Raw genomic sequence first — 19,630 nt, 5'->3', positions numbered from 1 at the left:
GATTATGTCAACTATAGTGAGAATGAATGCTGTCCGGAAGCATGCCTCACCATTCCCCCTGCCCTTAGTGTATGTCTTATGTACAACTTATACAAGGAGTACTACAAAGATGAAAATATATTACCTGTTGAAGAGCCCATTTATTGCAGATCTTTCAGTAATGGCTTCAACTTACACCACATAAGGTACCATGTTTAAAACGTGGAATGTGCAAAATACGGATGTCCATTTTAGAAGATGAAGATGGAGATGGAGAAAAGATCTTGGAAGCACAACATGAACTTCATCTTTGAAGGGCACAGTTTGCTCAAACAGCTATGAAATTAGATCCAAAATATGTCAAAGAATAATAAATTGTTTCATGCCTTTACTTTTGACTCTCCACCTTTCCCCATACTAACTGCTTCCATGGCTTATTAGAAAAGAAACATGTACTTATACAACCAAGGCTATCATGAGCTATCAACTGATTTGGGCTTTAGGTACATACGGGATGAAATGATTGTTTCATGTGGTTAACAAGAAATATGTTCTTGTGTTACAAGACACATTACTACAAGAGCCTCAACATCAAGACATGTTGTCGGGTATAGAGGCACTTGTACAGGACAGAACAGAACTTTAAAACTTGAATTGTCTTGTGAAATTGCTGCAAAGCAGTGATAACATAGGTATTATTGACCATACATTTAGGGTGAGTGGTTATTCCTACTATCAAATGATTCAGATTTTGGGTCGATAGTATCTTAAACAAGACATAAGATCACTTTTGTTCCTGCTGATTGGCACTCCATAATCTCAAAATCAATAAATAAGAAAGCTTCTTTTTAACAGAAATGTCAGTTCAAGACTTCAAGTCTATGAAGATTCTTGAACAAGCAGGAAAAAAGTCACAAACAAACCAGTGTCATGGCTTAACATATAATGAGTTCATTTAGTGAAGAATGAATCAATGATGCTATATTACAAGGAAACTCATAAGGAGGAAGTTCCATTTTCTGCTCTATGTCTAAAGTCAGCTAAACTAGGGAGGCCAATCTCACTCTAGCATATTGCTCTGGAAAATCTATACCCTGGACCAAGGAGAAGACAACACTAGATGCCTAGATCTTCTACATTACATTCCACCCATCAGCCATGCTTACAAAACACACACACACACACACACACACACACACACACACACACACACACACACAGAAAAAGAGAGAGAGAGAGAGAGAGAGAGAGAGAGAGAGAGAGAGAGAGACAAGAGAGAGGAGAGAGAATGATACAGGCCCACTGAAATTTACTGATATTGAACTTGACCAAGATTTTTAGTTGCACAGAAAGCATGTTGTCATTGTATGGGGTGTTCAAAAAGTCTCTCCACAGTGCTGTATGATTGTTAGCTGCGTGTTCCGTATGATTGTTTGCCTGCCTGGGTTACTTCCCTTCAAGTGAACTCTCCCAACATTCCACTGTTTCATTTCTCTCAGCCAGTGTCAGTAGTATCATTGGTGTGTGTCGTTACGTGTTGACGCGAACATTTAAGTTTAGTTACTTTGTTCATTTTTGTCACTGTTAAAATGCTAACCATTGAAGAACGTGTGTTTTTAGTCGAACAAGTTTTCAAAGCTGGCAGAAAATACACAGCTTCAGTTCATCAAACATTTAATTCAGTTTTCCCAGAGACAACACTCCCACATCACAATACTGTGCGCGATTTCGAAGTATGGGTTCAGTGACAGATGCGCCAAGAAGTGGTCATCCTAGCATTTTGACTGAGGACAAACTACTCAATATTTCCAATAAAATGTCCATGAGTCTGAACAAGTCAGTGAGAAAACTCACCCAGGAAATCGATGTTAGTGTCAGAACGGCCCACACAGCTGTAAGGAAAAAATTAGAAATTTTCCCGTACAAAGTGACAGTCATGCAAGAACTAAAAAATACTGATCATGTTAAGAGACCGAATTATTGTCAATGGTTCAAAAATTTTGTTCAACAAAATGGAAGGGATATTCTTAATGAAACATTTTTCACTAATGAGGTGTGGTTTCATTTATCCGGGTACATGAACTTGCAAAATTCTTGTATGTGGAGTACTGAAAATCCATTGTGTATTCATGAGGAACCACTTCATTCTGTGAAAATAGGAGTTTGGATTGCAATTTCTAGATGTTGGTTTGTGGGACCCATATTTTTCAATGAAACAATAAACACACAACAATACTGCAGTAATATTCTGTACCCATTCATAGGAGAACTTGTGTTAAGTTAAATACTGAATGGTTATTTTCAACAAGATGGAGCAATCATGCATACAGCTCATGTTTCAATGTCACTGCTTCCTGATGTTTTTGGTGATCGCATAATTTCACAGGGACTTTGGCCTCCACGATCATCTAACCTAACACCACCAGACTTTTTCTTCTAGGGTGCAGCAAAAGCAACTGTCTATAAAAACTGTACAAAATCCATCAATGAATTGAAAACTGCAATATCCACTTTCACTGCTTCTGTTACAGAAGAAATGTTACAGCTTGTGTTTGGAAACATGATTAGATTAATTGAATTGTATATTCAACAACAGGGGGACACTTTCAACATTTAATGTGAAAATTTGTAAGTAAAAATGAATATTCAATAAATTAATAACTTGTATTTCACTGAGTTCCATTTCAGTATATTCATTGCGGCATACGGCATGCACGGCTAACAATCACATGGCACTGCAGAGAGATTTTTTGAACACTGCGTATTACCCTTACCTACTGAATAAAATATATAATTTGTAACTAAAATATATTGTGTCTCTATTTTAGTTAACAAGATGTATAAATCTGTTCAAAGACAAAATAGTTTAAGCCAACATAAATTATTTTCAATGATAATAACAATGGAATAATGACACCTTTCTGCAGTGCACAACAAAAAAGTGCTAATGTAATTTATTGTAGTGCATCTAACAAAACCTTCAACACTGTAAGGAAAAGACAGATTGCTACTTACTATAAAGATAACACATTAAGCTACAGACCAGCACAATTAAAAGACACACATTAGCTTTCAGCCACAACAAAAATGGTTCAAATGGCTCTGAGCACTATGGGACTTAACATCTGAGGTCATCAGTCTCCTAGAACTTAGGACTACTTAAACCTAACTAACCTAAGGACATCACACACATCCATGCCCGAGGCAGGATTTGAACCTGCAACCGTAGCGGCCAGGCGGTTCCAGACTGAAGCACCTAGAACCGGCTCAGCCACAACCTTTCTGAGAAAAAGGGAGAGAGACACACACACACACACACACACACACACACACACACACACACACACACCATTTATTCTCACAGAGAAGCACACCCTACACTCACATAACTGCCAACTCTGACAACTTTGACCATAATGCAATTGTCACATTGAATGGAAGCTAAAAACTGGAGGGGGGGTGTGGGGGGGGGGGGGGGGGAGGGATAGAAGTGTATGGGTGAGATGAGAAAGAAGCGTTGCCTAGCAGAGTGTGCAGGTACTAAACTGCCGACAGGCACAGCATCCGGAAGCTGTGGGGTAGGGAGGTGGGGAAAACAGAGTGAAAAAGGAGAGGAGTGGGGAAATATGGGCAGGTGCACTGGAACAGAGTAGCACACAAAGAAGGTGGGAGATGAGAACAGAGAGGCACTGATAGGACAGAGGGGGTGGAAACTGTTGGGTGGAGGGTGTGGGGACAGTATATTACCATAGGTTGAGGCCAGGATGATTTTGGGAGTGGAGAATTTGTTGTAAGAGTAACTCCCATCTGCACAATTCAGAAAAGCTTGTGGTGGAGGGGAGCATCCAGATAGCTCAGGTAATGAAGCGGCCATTGAAATCAAGCATGTTATGCCACATGGTGGTCCACTTAGCTCTTAGCCACAGTTTGGCAGTGGTTGTACATCCTGGTGGACACCTAGATGGAAGTTATACCAAAATAAAAAGCTGTGCAATGATTGCAGTAGAGCTGGTAAGTGACATGGCTGCTTTCACAGATGGCCCAGACTGTGATGGGGTAGGATAAGCCTGTGACAGGACTGGAATAGGGAGTGCTGGGTGGATGGATTGGGCCAGTCTTGCACTTTGGTCTTTCACAGCAATATAATTATTGTGGCAAGAGGCTGGGATTGATGTTGCATACGGATGGACCAGGATGTTGTGGAGGTTGGGTGAGTGATGAAACACCACTACAGGAAGGGTGGAAAGGATCTCACATAGAATGTCCATCATTTCAGGGTGTGATGATAGGTAATCAAAGCCCTGTCGAAAGATGTTATTCAGGTGTTCCAGTCCGGCGTTATATTAGGTGATGAAAGGAGCACTCCTTTGTGGCTGATTCTTGAAGGTGGTGGGAAGATTGGGGATGTGAGGGGAAATATGATGGGAGATCCATTTGCAGACTAGGTCTGGGCGATAGTGCCAGTTAGTGGAGGCCTTGGTGAGACCTGAAGCATGCTAGGGAAGGGAATTCTTGTCACTGCAGATATGGCATCGCTGGATGGCCAGGCTGTATGGGAGGAATTTTTTGGTGTAAAAGGGATGACAGCTATCAAAATACAGATACTGTTGCTGGTTGGTGAGTTTAATGTGGACAGAGGTGCGAACAGAGTTAAGATTCTCCAAAACTTACTTCCATTTATCAATGATGTGAGGCCACACCATGGATAGATCAGCAGCAAATCTCCTATACTGTTGGGTTTAAAATGCCGATACGCACATTTTTCTTCAAAATCCTACATAAATAAATTATTAGAAGCAGTACAGGCAGATATCTAGTTTGCTATCTTAGCCGGTTGTGCTAATGTAACTGCTTGACAGTTGGTGTTCTCATATGGTATAAAACTTTGATCCTCAATTCCTTGAAAATGCTGGAGAAGTGCATCATATTAGAGCATCGTTTTTAACATCCCCAAATGTACTACAGCTGTGCTAAAGATGAGCAAAATTGGTAATTCCTTTAGTGGTATGCTACCCTTGTCAGCAAGTACTATCTTGCTGAGGTATCAAATGAATTTTTTGACTGGACTTCTTGCTAAGATGGGCACAGCATGCTATTTTGAAAGAAGATTCATCAACAGATACAGAAGTAACTTCATGAAATATATTAATGACCTGGAAGACAACATAAATAGTAACCAAAGATCAAGATTTTAAACAAGGCTGAAACAGCAACTGTTGAAATTCTTCACGGTGAATGATGACAGCCAAATCAGTTGCAGGATAAAGATTAATTAATTAATTAATCTTTAGCCTGCAACTGCTTTGGCTGTCATCATTTACCGTGAAGTAACCAAAGACTTCTTGCAGGTGATGCTGTCAATCCAAGCAGATCTCAAGATTCTAAAGTGATGCAAAGGTTAGCAATTTGCTTTAAATGTCCAGAAACAAAAAATAATGAATTAAACAAAAGGCAAAAAATATCAATGAGAGACAACATAAATCAATTAACTCACACAAATACCTGGGTGTAACAATTCTTGTGGATATGAAATGGAATGATCACATAGTGTCAGTTGGAGTTAAAGCAGGTGGACATTTCAGTTCATTGATAAGATACTAGGAAAATGCTATCAGTATACAAGAGGGATTGCTTACAAAGTGACTCACCCCAGAATATTGCTCAAGTATATGGGACACAAAAAAAGTAGGATTAGCAAGGGATATTGAATATTTATGAAGGAGGGCAGCACAAATGGGCTCCAGTTTGCTTGAATCAGGGATGAGCATCATAGAAATTCTGAAAAACTAAACTGATAGACACTTGAAGGTGGACACCAATTATCCTGTGAAGGTTATAATGGGTCACTGTACTCTAACATTACCTTTTTTTATAGAAATAACGAATACCATGTATATATTGATTCTTGTATGGGTGAATATTAAATCAGCTGTCTGTCTGAATGAGGTTCATACGATTTTGTATACAACGTATTATATTTCAGGCTGAAATGTATAAAAAGAAATTAATGTGTTATAATCAATATGTACTAACAGTTAAAATTACTCTTCTTTCAAAAATATTTGAAATTATGAAATTTCATGCACATTTAAAAATAATATTATTAATTGCACAATCTAATGCTAATTATTAAATATATTTCTGGATTAATTTACAAGATAATTAAATATTTCTGTGAAGATTCTTCTTTTGGCAAAAAAGTATGTAAACTATTTCACTTTGTAAACATTTTGGAATTGTATGAGTACCGCAGAATGTAAGTATTAGTAGTGGGCATGCCTCTGATGGAATCAGATGTGTTTTTGAATGTGTCGCTTATAATGTAACTTTTGGTGTGACAGAAGTAAAAATTGTAAAGTCAGTGTGAATTAGAAGACTGGGATAAAGTAAAAAAAATATTCATAGCAATAGGCAAATCTTCATCAGTTATTTCATCTTCAGGAACCCAGAAAGTTATAAAAATTATAGCCTCAAGAATGTACCCCTAGACACAACAAGAATTAGAGCCAAAAACAAGAAGAGAAAAATCAAGATAATTAAAAGGTTCTTCATTTGTATATCTTACACCTCTCAAAAGACTAAGAGGAATTTTATGGTGATGTGTGGGACAATTATATTACGAGTTACATAGTTTCAAAAAAAAAAATAATGTTTTAACTGAGCAACCTAGAAACATACTACAGATCGCTATGTATCAATCCCAGGGGGACCATGAAGGCAAAATGAGACTAATGACACCACACACAGAGTCATTAAAGCAGTCATTCTTTCTGTGCTTCAAACACCAATGGAACATGGTACAATGGGAAATACTCTCCACAATGGTTTGCAGAGTGTGGATGTAGATGCACAGTATAGATTGTCACAGTGAATAGACGGTGCATTACTAGTGAGGTAAGAATTAAAATTTTCAGCACTGGTTATTATTGAGAATATACCAACTTGCTCTTTCAGTGCAATGAAACAAACAGGTGCCATGTTCACTCAACACTGACAAAACATTCATTTAATATCAGTTAGAAATAGATTATTTTTATTATGTCAATTGTTTTGGAGACTGTTTCGTATTTATAGTGTAATTAATGCTAAATGAATACTGTATAATATTTCCAAATTAATAGTCTTGAGAAAAAATAAATAAAAATGTATGTATCTTAAAGACTTATTATTTAATGATAACTGTAATCGTGGAGACAACAGATATGGCATCATTACATAACGTTTCTGATTTTTAAGGTACATACCTGTTTTCTTACTGATATCATCTAAAATCTGCTTTAACTTCTTAGAGCTCCTACCAGCTATTCCCCATGTAAAACCATCATTTACTTTCGATAATCTTAAAGCTTCTTCAGTAGTATATTTTCCAGTAAAGCCACTGGCACCAAATATAACAAGGTCCAGTTTTTCTCCTTCAACTGATCCTGCTGAAAATTTTCAACACTAATGAGAAAAAAATTTAAGTGACTTGCAAATATATTATTATCTTATAACATTTGTTTGAACGTAATGCTTTTTATAAAATACAATTGAAATATGGCAGTTTTTCTGATACCGGTAACGGAGCCACTAGAAAAAGAAACATCATATATCACACTGTTAATACCAAAATAAACTGATTGTTGAAACTCAATGTATTAATTAAATTTATTTTCTCTGAAAGTTTTCTAATATTGAAAAAACTAAAAGTTATGAGTCTGGCAGATTTCAGTTATAAATGCAATTTTTACTTTGGTATTTTGCAGATTCTGTGCTCATTAAACCTTATTATTTAAATAATAAACTATTTTTTCCATAAGTGCAAGCAACTGGACACAATGTTCACACATGCCTTGCAAGAACTGTTATCAAAGAACTGAGATCAGATTTTCGAATCAAGAACAACTGCCAACATGAGTAACGTAGAAGTAGATATCCTCAGAGTAGTGAAGCAACTTAAATCATTTAACAAAGGCAAGTCTTCCAGTCCAGACTGTATAACAGTTAGGTTCCTTTCAGAATATGCTGATACAGTAGCTTCATACTTAACAATCATACATAACCATTCTCTTGACGAAAGATCCATACCCAAAGACTGGAAACTTGCACAGGTCACACCAATATTTAAGAAAAGTAGTAGGAGTAATCCACTAAATTACAGGACCATATAATTAACATTGATATGTGGCAGTAATCTGGGACATATATTGTATTCGAACATTATGAATTACCTTGAAGAAAATGGTCTATTGACACAAAGTCAACATGGATTTAGAAAACACCACTCTTGTGATACATAACTAGCTCTTCGAGTGCTATTGACAAGGGATTTAAAATTGATTTTGTATTTCTAGATTTCCGGAAGGCTTTTGACACCATACCACACAAGTGGTTTGTAGTGAAATCACATGCTTATGGAATATCGTCTCAGTTATGTGACTGGATTCATGATTTCCTGTCAGAGAGGTCACAGTTTTTAGTAACTGATGGAAAGTCATCGAGTAAAACAGAAGTGATTTCTGGCATTCCCCAACCTTTGCTGTTCCTTATCTATATAAACAATTTAGGAGACAATCTGAGCAGCCGTCTTAGGTTTTTTGCAGATGAGCTGTAGTTTATCGACTAGTAAAGTCATCAGAAGACCAAAACAAATTGCAAAATGATTTCGAAAAGATACCTGTGTGGGGCAAACATTTGCAATTGACCCTAAATCACTAAAAGTGTGAGGTCATCCACATGAGTGCTAAAAGGAATCTGTTAAATTTTGGTTACACACAAATCAGTCAAATCTAAAGGCCGTAAATTCAAGTAAATACCTTGGGAATTACAATTACGAACAACTTAAATTGAAAGGAACACACAGAAAATGTTGTGGAGGAAGCTAACCAAAGACTGCATTTTACTGGCAGGACATTAGAAAATGTAATAGATCTACTAAAGAGGCTACATACACTACACTTGTCCATCCTCTTTCAGAGTACTGTTGCTCGGTCTGGAATCCTTACCAGATAGGATTGACGGAATACATTGAGAGAGTTCAAATAGTGGCAGCATGTTTTGTACTGTCATGAAATAGTGGAGAGAGTGTCACTAAAATGATATTGGATTTGGGGCAGACATCATTAAAACAAATGTGTTTTTCATTGTGGCAGAATCGTTTCACGAAATTTCAGTTACCAACTTTCTCCTCTGAATGCTAAAATATTTCATTGATGTCACCCTACATCAGGAGAAACAATCACCATAATAAAATAAGGGAAATCAGAGCTCACACAGAAAGATATATGTGTTCGTTTTTTCCATGCACTGTACAAGATTGGAATAATAAATAATTATTGCTAAGGTGGTTTGATGAACCCCCTGCCAGGCATTTAAATGTGGTTTTTGGAGTAATCATGTAGATGTAGGTGTGACAGTACAGAATTTTTGTGTAGTTAAATTCGGGATTTTGACCTTTAGAGTCGGAGTTGTAAAGTTTTCTGTACCTTCATCTTAGCATGTAAATAAGTAAACATGTTTTTTTGTTAATGTTAAATTAAATCATAGGTTTGAAATACTGTACAGGTCCTCATTTTTGCATATGACATGACATATTAGTACAAATATTTGTTTCTGCTGTATTATTTGAGGTACTCATTGGGCAGCTTGCGGCATTTAGAGTTCACAAGCAGACACCTTCATGGTTCAACAAGTATGGCATGGAGCTTACAACTTCACATGGACCTGGTAGGGGGCCACTCAGAATATGCAACACAAAGATTCTTGACAGATGAGCATTTGTCAATAATGTAAATCAAAAATGTTCTATAAAATATCTGAAACTCATTTTAGTGTAATTCAGACCTCCACAGTGACAACGTATTGTACATGTTGATATAATAAACATTCATAGCTATTTAAACTGGTTGTAATTTATTCCCCCTGCAAGAGTATAAGTATTGATCAACAAATTAAAATGAAACATGTTTCAAGACTTATTAAATGATTTATCCACCCAGAACCCTCTCAATCGTAAATGGACAACCAAACAGCTGTACTTCAACAGAATAAATTCTAAGACTTGGGGAGTATGAAAAGGTGGTTAAAAAAGTAACCATGCTCAAAGACAGATGTTATTGCTAAAGCAAGTTGGTGTTACCATTGAGTACCATGCTCAGTTAGGTGATGCTAAAACAAAAACTGTTATGCCGGAGCCAAGGTAGCCCCTGAGGGCTGGCAACCCATATTACACCACAGAGAACAGGGTTATCTATGTCCAAGGCGTGCCAAAAAGCACCATGGTAAACACCAGCTATTTACATACAAGATAATGGAAACAGACATTCTGCGCACTACTTCCTGCAGGGGGAGCTCAAGTGACGGCCTGCAGGAAGTATCACTACGCCAAAACCTGATTGGCTGGAGACAGCTATTTAGGGGCTATATCCAGCCTCAAAGTTCAGTTCACTCCAGATGCTGACCTCGTGGACTTCGACCGCTGAAGATTACGGCTTCGTCTCTGAATTGGACTTTTACTAAGATGTGTGGAAAAGTAGAAGTGAACTTTTGTTTGCCTCAATTAGGAGACTTTTACTGTCTTCATTATTGTTACCTTTCTTTTGTTGTTCAGTCATCAACTGTGTAAACTAACATAAATATAACTTGTGTTTGTGAAAAATTGCGAATTGTCAGTCACACACAAGTGGCGACGAGTTGGCGCCTGCATGTGTCTTCCCCATGGCAGTAGTTGTACTTCAGCAGCCGGCCCAAAATGTGCACAACTTACTACAAGGTTTTCAACAGTTTTGCAAGAAATCTCAGGATACACAGGAACGTTTATTTGTGGAACTCTTGCAAAACCACACAGTTTCGCCGCCCCCGCTGTTTCCCGCTTTCAACAAGGATGCTGAAGACTTGGAAACATACGAGAAGCGGCTCCAGCAGCATTTTCAGATCCACCAGTTTATCCAAGAGGCTGCTTGTCGTTCCTACTTTTTGTCCTGGAACCAGTCCAAAGTGTATGTTCTCTTGATGAAACTCCAACTTCGACCTCCAGATTCTTTGACTTTCTCCCAGATTTGTTAGGTTCTCGCGGCTTACTACCAATGATGGTTCCACATGTTGGTTGCTCGCATCGAATTCTACCAGTGTCGCAAGAAGGCTGGCCATTCCTACCACCAGTGGGCAGCGGAAATGCAAGGTCTCAGCCGGAAATGTCACTTCAACACACGTCTCCAAAGAATCTTACATGGACAAGATGGTCCGCAATCACCTCATCCATGCCACCCCTGATGTGGTTTTCCAGCACGACGCCCTCCGAGTCGACGATCATACTCTCGACCAGATCATTGAGCTAGCATTTAAGTACGAAGTCTCTACAGCGCCCGACAAGCATTTGGAATCCTGGGCGGAAGTGACCCTCCACGACTACAATGCCTCAGAGCCCATCACATCGTTGGTGGAGGTCGAAGACATTGTCACTATCCATTCCAATGGCTGGCACTGACCATCGAAGGTGGGGGTCGAAGACGTTGCCACTATCCATTCCAAAGGCTGGCACCAACCATCCTGTTCTGCACAGCATCAACAGGGCAGCCACCCTGTACAGGAATTCACACCCTCAGACGGCTTCGCAGGTCCGGCGCAGGCCGTCAGTGCACAGAGGCCCCTGCACCCTCACCGGTGCCGCCAGCCCCTCCGGCTGCTGTCCTGCCTGTGCTTTAAGAACTATGCACGGGAAGACTGCCCTGACAAGTAGGCGTATTGTGCAGTGTGTACCCATAACAGACATGTCAGTTCGGTCTGCCAATCTTGACAGCCCACTCCTCATCCAACCAATGACTGTCAGGGACCTATCCTCATGGATATCAATCAGGTGCAGTTTTCAGGATCTTCCAAGCTGATGATTGACATTTAGGTCAATGGTCAGCCATTGCAGATGGATACTGGAACAGCAGTCTCACTGATCAGCTATTCCTCTTGTGCAAAGATTGTGGTGACCCCCGGCGTCCACACCTCGGCGCCTCCTTACTTATTATAATAAGCATGCGATTGCCCTCTTGGGTCAGTTCACGGCTTCCGTCCTGTATAAATAGTTCGCTGGAAAGTTAAATTCCTTGTGGCCAACAATGAGGCCATGGTGGATCTCTTCGGGTTGGATGCCTTGTGCCTTTGCTTCATCATCAATGACAATGTTCATCTGGTGTCTTCCCAGGTTCCATTGCCGGCAGTCGATACCTTGTGCATGGAATTCCAGGACCTCTTCTTGCTCGGCATCGGTTGTGCTCAAGATTTCCATGTGTTGCTCCAGCTGAAACCGTCTGCCTGCCCAAAGTACTTCTGGGCCCAGCAGGTTCCCCACACCCTCCAGCATCCTCTTTAACAAGAATTGGACCGTTTCACCATAGAAGGAGTTATCACTCCAGTCTGTTACAGTTTGTGGGCGACACCCTTGTTCATCCTCAAAAGACCAGAGAGGCATCTTTGAGTTTGTGTTGACTTCAAGGCTACGCTTAACCCTCAGCTACAGGTTAAAGACTATCCCCTCCTGTGTCCCGAGGACCTGTTCTCCAAGCTTGCACGTGGAAATTTTTTTTCGAAAATCAATCTTGCCGAGGCCTACCTCCAAATACCTCTTGATGAGCCTTCTACTCACTTGGCCATCATCAACACACCGTTTGGGCTGTTTCAGTTGAACCGCCTCATGTAGGACATCGCTTGTGCACCAGCCATCTTTCAGCTGTACTTGGAACAGCTCTTGCGGGATGTGCCAGGTTGTATCAACTACTTCGACAACATCATCATCACCGGCCATACCGTGGATGAACATCTCAGCCATCTGCGACAATTGTCCTGCGCCTGCGGACTGTGGGCCTAAAATGCAACATTGCTAAATGCTCCTTTTTTCAACCTGCTATCTCCTACATGGGTCACATCATTTTCCATGATGCCATATCACTTACCTTCTCCCACATCGCTGCTATAGCGGCCCTTCCTCATCCATGTGATGTCCACCAATTGCGGTGTTTCCTGGGTAAAATTGCTTACTATCAAAAGTTCATTCCCTCTGCCGCCCATGTTGCGGCGCTCCTCCATCACCTATGCCTAAAGAATATGCCCTTTCATTGGCCCCCAGCTTGTGAATTGGCTTTCCAAACCTTAAAACGGAAGGTGCACTCACGGAGTGTCTCATGCCATATAACCCCTCCCTTCCTCTCCTATTGGTTACAGACACCTCAGACCATGATGTTGGGGCTGTCCTTTCACACTGTCTACTGGATGGATCAGATTGCCCAGTGGTGTACATATCTAAATTCCTTACAGATGCCCAAGGCAAATATTTCCAAATTGAGAAGGAGGCCCTGGCCATTGTGTTTGCCTGTACCAAATTCCTCCAATACCTTTACGGTATGTCTTTTCGCTTGATCACTGACCATAAGCCCCTCGTGGCCTTATTTTCCCCACCAGCCCAGTTATCCACAAAGACTTCCCACCGCCTGCAGTGATGGGCCCTATTCCTTTCACATTTTAGGTACACCATCCATTTCTGGCCAACCTCACAGCATGCTGTAGGGAAGCAGCCTACTCACACCTTATAAAATTCACATCAGTCTTTCCATTGTGTGCCAGCCAGTCCGCTGTAACTAGCTCTGACGTCATAAATGTTGCGCAATACTTTAAAAATCAAGTAAATAACCTGAAACGTTTCTAGCATGTCAGGAGTAACACTAAATCAATATGTGTTGAATATCAGTTCAATAACTTTAACCATTTTCGAAATGTGGACGTTCTTCTGTAAAAATCATTAGCGCAACAGAAAAGAGCTAGAAACTTAAAAATTTATATTTAGATTCCTTTTACATAATAATTTAGTAGAAACAGTATTCTGGATCTCACAAATTACAATTTTAGTTGAAACTCATGATTTTATGGTTTTTATCTTTATAATGAAGGAAGCAAGATAGATTAAGTAGGCGAATAAATAAAGCTAGGATGTTTAAATTTAAGTAGAAGGGAGATCCGCTATAATCATAAAGATGTGAGAAGTTTCAACTGAATAACTATAAAACTATAGCGATACCGTATCTCCAAAGGGCAAGTTCAGAGCTCGTCTACTGCATGTAGTGTAATTAAATTAATTATCTCGCCCAAAATATTTGACAAAGCCACATCAGACGTTTATTATGATTACTTACCTGTGCGCTGATTGCACAAGTAAATTGAAAGCTTCATCGGCCATCAGCAAAGGAAGCAATGATTTATTCGATAACTTAAAGTGGTGCATTACTAGCCCAGCGGCTAGTCGGGAGAGCAGATTTGATCAGGTGTTCCCTTAGCCGTCCGCACCGCGGCTTTATATGTGAGAAAGCTGCATGAGAAAAGGCAAGGCCCCAGTTCTCGCCAGACGCTGATTAGCGCACCAACTGTGCCGGGAGTCGCGTCGCATCGGTATCGTTGATATAAACAGCCTCAGATGCAGTAATAAGTTACTCGGGATACGCGTAACCATGAAATCATTTTCGAGTGAAGTGCTAATTTTGGGATGACGTTTGCGTATGTCATATTTTCACATGCCGCCGCAGGACAGACGTTCTACCATTATTTAGCGTGGCGTTTGATGAACATTATCATCAAATTACTGCGAGCATTCACTTAAACATTTAATTTGAACAGTTATAGTTGCATCAGCGCATTAGACTCTGAACTGCTCTGGTAGTTGTATTGTGCAGATTCTTTTTGGTCTGTGACTTTCAGAATATAGTGAACATTTGAGAGAGAATGGTTTTTGATTATGGATCCTAAACCATCTCCTAATTCCACAGAGCTGTAAGCTGTAGCTATAAATGTATTTCTCAGATGAAGTGGGCACTAGGAAATCTAATTACAGGCTTCACGTTTTGCTAATCACTTTCTGGTTGCCAATATTGTAGTTAGAGAGCCAGTGTTGAGAATGGCAAACAGCATAAATACAAAACATTTATTCTATTATTCCACCCACCGCCACACATATGGTGCCAATCGGTCAGGAAAGAAACTGAGTAAAAGTGAAAGTGATTTTTAAATATTCGGATTCAGGAGTGAAATGTGACACACAACTGAGTAATAGAACAGTGATAGTGTTACGTGTGCATGTGGACGACGCAATTGGATTAACAACGCATCTGGATTGACGGAGCTGGCACCGAGTGTAGCAGTGCTGCCGGCATCGCGAGAAGCCAGTTTCGCCTCACCGCAATCGTCCGCCTGCAGTTGCAGGCCGCGCAAACACACAGCAGCCGTCGAAGTGCCATCTGCAGTTCAATGCGCCGCGTCGCATCAGTAATCCTGGTACGCCGCGCCGGCAACACCATACGTCGTGCAGAAGGAACTACATTAAGTGAAAAGCTGTTAAAATTTTTACTAACCTGCACTAAAAGACTGTCGGCAATGGAACCGCCAGAAGAAACTGAGGTTAAACTTAAATCAGAACCTATGTCTGTTGAGGGAACTGTAAATCCAGACAACGGTTCAAGTGTAAATATGCATGAAAATAGTAACGTTAAAGTGAAATATGAAGTATTGTCTCCTGACAGTAGTGTGAAAAGGGGCAACGATTCAATAATAGAGACCCCTGTAGTAAAGCAGAAATCAGAAATTGTTAATTTATTGGATGATAGTTTATCTGATGAGTTAAAAACGAAACAGTCATCAGAGGTGGTACAGTTTAAAAAGGATAAGTTAGATATGACTGGTCAACAAGATGTTTCATTTCGTTTTGATGATTCTGGTATTGGAGCTAGTTTTTCGTCACCTGAGTGTGATAAAAAACCAGCTAGTGAGCAACCCAAAGATACTGGGGCTATTGATTTAAATATTATATTACAAGCAATAGCTACCAGTAATGCTAAAATGACAGCTGAATTACAGTCTGAAATAACTGAGGTCAAAAACAGTAATGCTGAATTAAAGTATGAGATTGTAGCCAGCCAAACTAATTTTAATAAACAATTGGAGGTAATGGACAATACCTTCAAGGCTGGTTGCAATAAGTTGAAAGAGGATCTGGACAGTTTGAATTATAAAACTGATTACAATCATGGGGATATTAAGAAAAAGGTTGCTCAACAATTTTCTGAAATGTATAAAACAGTAAAATCCGAAGTTGCTGAGGTTCACAAAGACTTCCAAATGGAAGATGCGAAGCTGGAGCACAAGTTAACAGAAAAGATCGAGGCGGAATCTGAACTGTGCTCAGATAGGTTTAAAGACGTTAATATAAAAGTAAACATATGTCGAGCAGAAGTAGACGCAATCAAAACTGATACTACTCATATTGTGCAAAGAGTAGATAATGTTGAAATGAGAGTAGAAAATATTAGTACTAACATTGCTAACATTGAGAGTAAAGTAGCTTCAGTAACTTCTGGTAATGGTAGTATGAAACAAGTTGTAGCTGCAAACGCCGCTTTTATCAGGTGTCGGTAGTTCTTGCGGTTCGATCCAGATAAAAATATCCACCCGCTATATTTCTGGAATGATTTTGAAGATGTGATTCCACCAACTTGGCCTGAACGAGAGAAAATCTCATTTATTAGAAGCCATTTAGCGGGTGACGCCATGCGTTGGTCAGCTGATGTTATGTTGAAGTGTAAAACATTAGCGGAATTTAAAACAGCTTTAATTAATGAGTATTGGTCTAGCAATAAGCAAAATGAACTGTTGAGAGAATTTTGGAGTGGAAAACGCTTCAATGCAGGCAAGGAATCTATTAAAGAGTTTGCCAGGTCATGGATCTCACGTTTGTCACATTTGGCTGAAAAGCTAAAACCTGAAATGATAATACTAGGTCTTGAAGCCAAACTGCCATGGTATTGGCAAACTAGAATTATATCTGCCCCTAGAGACAATTTGGATCGTTTCATTGAATATTTGGAACGTGTAGAGCGTGTGGTTGCCAATGAGGAGCAAGCACGTAATAACAGAAATGCTAATAACACTAGTAGTAATTTTAAGAACGAGCAGAATGGCAATGTAAACATCAGAACAGTAGGTGTTCGCCATCCTAAGAAAGGTAGGAATTGGAGAAATAATTACCAGAACCAACAATGGCATCCAAATGATAGTAATTTTGTTCCTAACAAAAATGTGCAAGTAAACAACAGTGTTGAAAGCAATGCTGTGCCAGTTATCTATAATGCAAATAAAGGTAACAGTAGTAGGCAGAGGCTGGAAAACTAGTTCCCGTCTATGAGGATACTGGCGCTCACCAGGCGGTTGCTTTTCCTAAGCCAGTAATTACAGTAATTAGTATGACAGATCAGAACACTCAAACTGAGGATTCGGATGATGGGTCGGTAGCATCCAATGATACTGCAGAAATATTAAACCACTCACAGTATTTGATAGATACCGTGTTAGAGACGCTTTCTAAATGGGAAGAGAAAGAGAAGGCGCAGCAGTGTAAAGGTAGGGAAGAGCTACAAAATACTGAATTGTCAGGTGAAGAAGCAGAAGAAATTCATGCTTATATTTACGATGAGGATGATGTGCTCTTATCTAAAGTGCCTGTGCAGGATGTTGATACTGTACTAATAGATTTAGGACAGGAGATAAGTGAGAATGTAGAGGATAGCCTGTTGGGGGTCGATGAACCCAGTAGCTGTGACCAGTTGTCACTGGAGAAGGAACCCGACGATAATAGTGGAAGTGGTTTAGCTGTAACTAGTGTTATGCCCGGTCTGGAGGCGAAGAATTGCTCAGACTACAGTAATTTGGGTCATGTTCAGCAAACTAAATGTAATGAAGTTGTGCGGTGTTTTGATTTGAAATTAATAGACCGACTGGAAAAGGCAGCTGAAAATGTAGTTCAGGAAACCCCTACACACTTTGACCTAAATGTAATGAAGACAGATGTCGATCACTTTAGTTGGAGACAAATCCAAAAGGAACTATTGGATGAGTTTGAAGAATCACCTGTACAACCTAGAATAAGCCACCCTATAATAATAGTGAATATGTTGGGTATCAATGTACGTTGTCTCTTAGACAGTGGAAGTGAGGTGAGTGCGATATCTCAGTCCTTCTTTGATGCATTACCTGGTAAAGACAAGCTTACAGTAATGAGGGTATCAGGACTAAGAACAATTGGTGCTACTGGCAAGGTGTCAAAAATGGTAAAACAAGAAGCTTTGCTGCCCTTTAACATTATGGTAATTTAATTGATCATCCATGCTTAGTTGTAAATAATCTCAGTGTTGAGGTTTTAATTGGCATAGATTTCTTGTCAAAATATCAGAGTGTTGTTGACTTTGAAAGAAGCCAGTTAAAAATGGTCTTGCCGATAACCAGAGTTATTACGGTACCTTTTATTGATAAACATGTAGTAACTAATGACGAAACTTGGGAGCTGCCTATACGATTTCTGAAAAATAGGAGATATTGGGACGAAGGTGTTAATCTTAATACAAGTAACCTAAACACAGAAGAAGAAGAAGAAGAAGAAGAAGAAGAAGCAATTATTTTGGTCAAGATAGAAGCTAAATTGCAGGAAATCGATAAAATTTCAGCTAATCAGAAGGAAGAACTGAGACAGGTTTTAAAAAGGCATCATAAGGTATTTTCAAATCGACCTGGCGTGGTCAAAGGTTATGAATGTCATTGAAAGGTAAACCTGGCCAAGTGTTTTTCAGGAAGCTATACCAAATACATGTAGTTAGGAAGGAGGTGGTTCGAAAGGAGATACAGAGAATGCTAGAGTGGGGTGTGATTGAAAAAGCGGTCAGTGAGTACAATAATCCTCTTGTTGTTGTACCAAAAAGAGACGGGAGTGTCAGATTGGTCTTGGACGCTCGTTGGTTGAATGAAATAGTGGTTAGGGAAAGTGATAGACTGCAGAACATGGACAAGTTATTGCAAAAGTTCCAGGGAGTAAAATTCTTATCTTCTATGGACATCACGTGTGGATTTTGGAATTTGCCACTGGCGGAAAGTTCAAGGAAGTACACAGCTTTCTTGTACGAAGGAGTTTGTTACCAATACCGTGTGGTACCTTTTGGACTTAATATCTCTGTTTGTGCCTTCGTACGTGTGATGTGCCATGTTTTAGGATCAGCCTTAATTAATAAAATCACAGTCTACATAGATGATCTGTGAATAGCAACTCCTACCTGGGAAGAACACACAGTTTTATTAGAGGAAGTGTTAGAGGCTATTGAGAGAGGTGGCATGAAACTAAAGATTGAAAAGACAGAGTGTGTTAAAGAGGAAATAGGTTTCTTGGGATATATGATAAGTAGAAAAGGTATTCTGCCTGACCCAGGCAAGCTAGCAGTCATTGAAAAATTTGAGGCTCCCAGAAACAAGAAGCAGTTAAGATCGATGTTCGGTCTTTTCAGCTTCTATAGGCGTTTTGTTAGTGATCAGGCTTTTAATGCGCCCTGTTTTCACCTCCTGCTGAAAAAGAATACCCCTTGGGTTTGGACAGCAGAATTCCAACAGGAGTTCGAGGTGCTTAAACAATCTTTAATTAATAGTCCTATTTTACATCATCCTGATTTTGAAAAACCATTCTGTATGTCTGTTGATGCTAGTAGCTATGGTATAGCTGTGGAGATATTCCAAGTAGAAATAGAGAACAAACAAGAAGTGCACAAGACTAAAGCTTTCGCAAGTCGATCTTTACAGGCAGCAGAGAGAAATTATGGCATCTCAGAAC

At 39.7% G+C, this 19,630-nt stretch overlaps 1 protein-coding gene across 3 annotated transcripts in view; it reads right to left on the bottom strand.

Moving 5' to 3' along the window:
• Positions 1 to 19,630, bottom strand: part of LOC126480782 (saccharopine dehydrogenase-like oxidoreductase) — a 136,059-nt gene that overhangs the window by 73,581 nt on the left and 42,848 nt on the right. For 2 of the 3 annotated variants that reach the window (XM_050104090.1, XM_050104091.1), the window contains exon 2: positions 7,224 to 7,406. In XM_050104090.1, coding sequence (XP_049960047.1) covers positions 7,224 to 7,406 — 183 coding nt within the window. The remainder of the gene's footprint in view (positions 1 to 7,223; positions 7,407 to 19,630) is intronic. The other variant, XM_050104092.1, reaches the window with a different exon arrangement.

This window comes from Schistocerca serialis, chromosome 5 (assembly GCF_023864345.2).
Source record: "Schistocerca serialis cubense isolate TAMUIC-IGC-003099 chromosome 5, iqSchSeri2.2, whole genome shotgun sequence".
NCBI classification, from domain to species: domain Eukaryota; kingdom Metazoa; phylum Arthropoda; class Insecta; order Orthoptera; family Acrididae; genus Schistocerca; species Schistocerca serialis.
The sequence above is the reverse complement of the archived record's forward strand: the minus strand, read 5'-3'. Positions and strand labels throughout refer to the sequence as shown.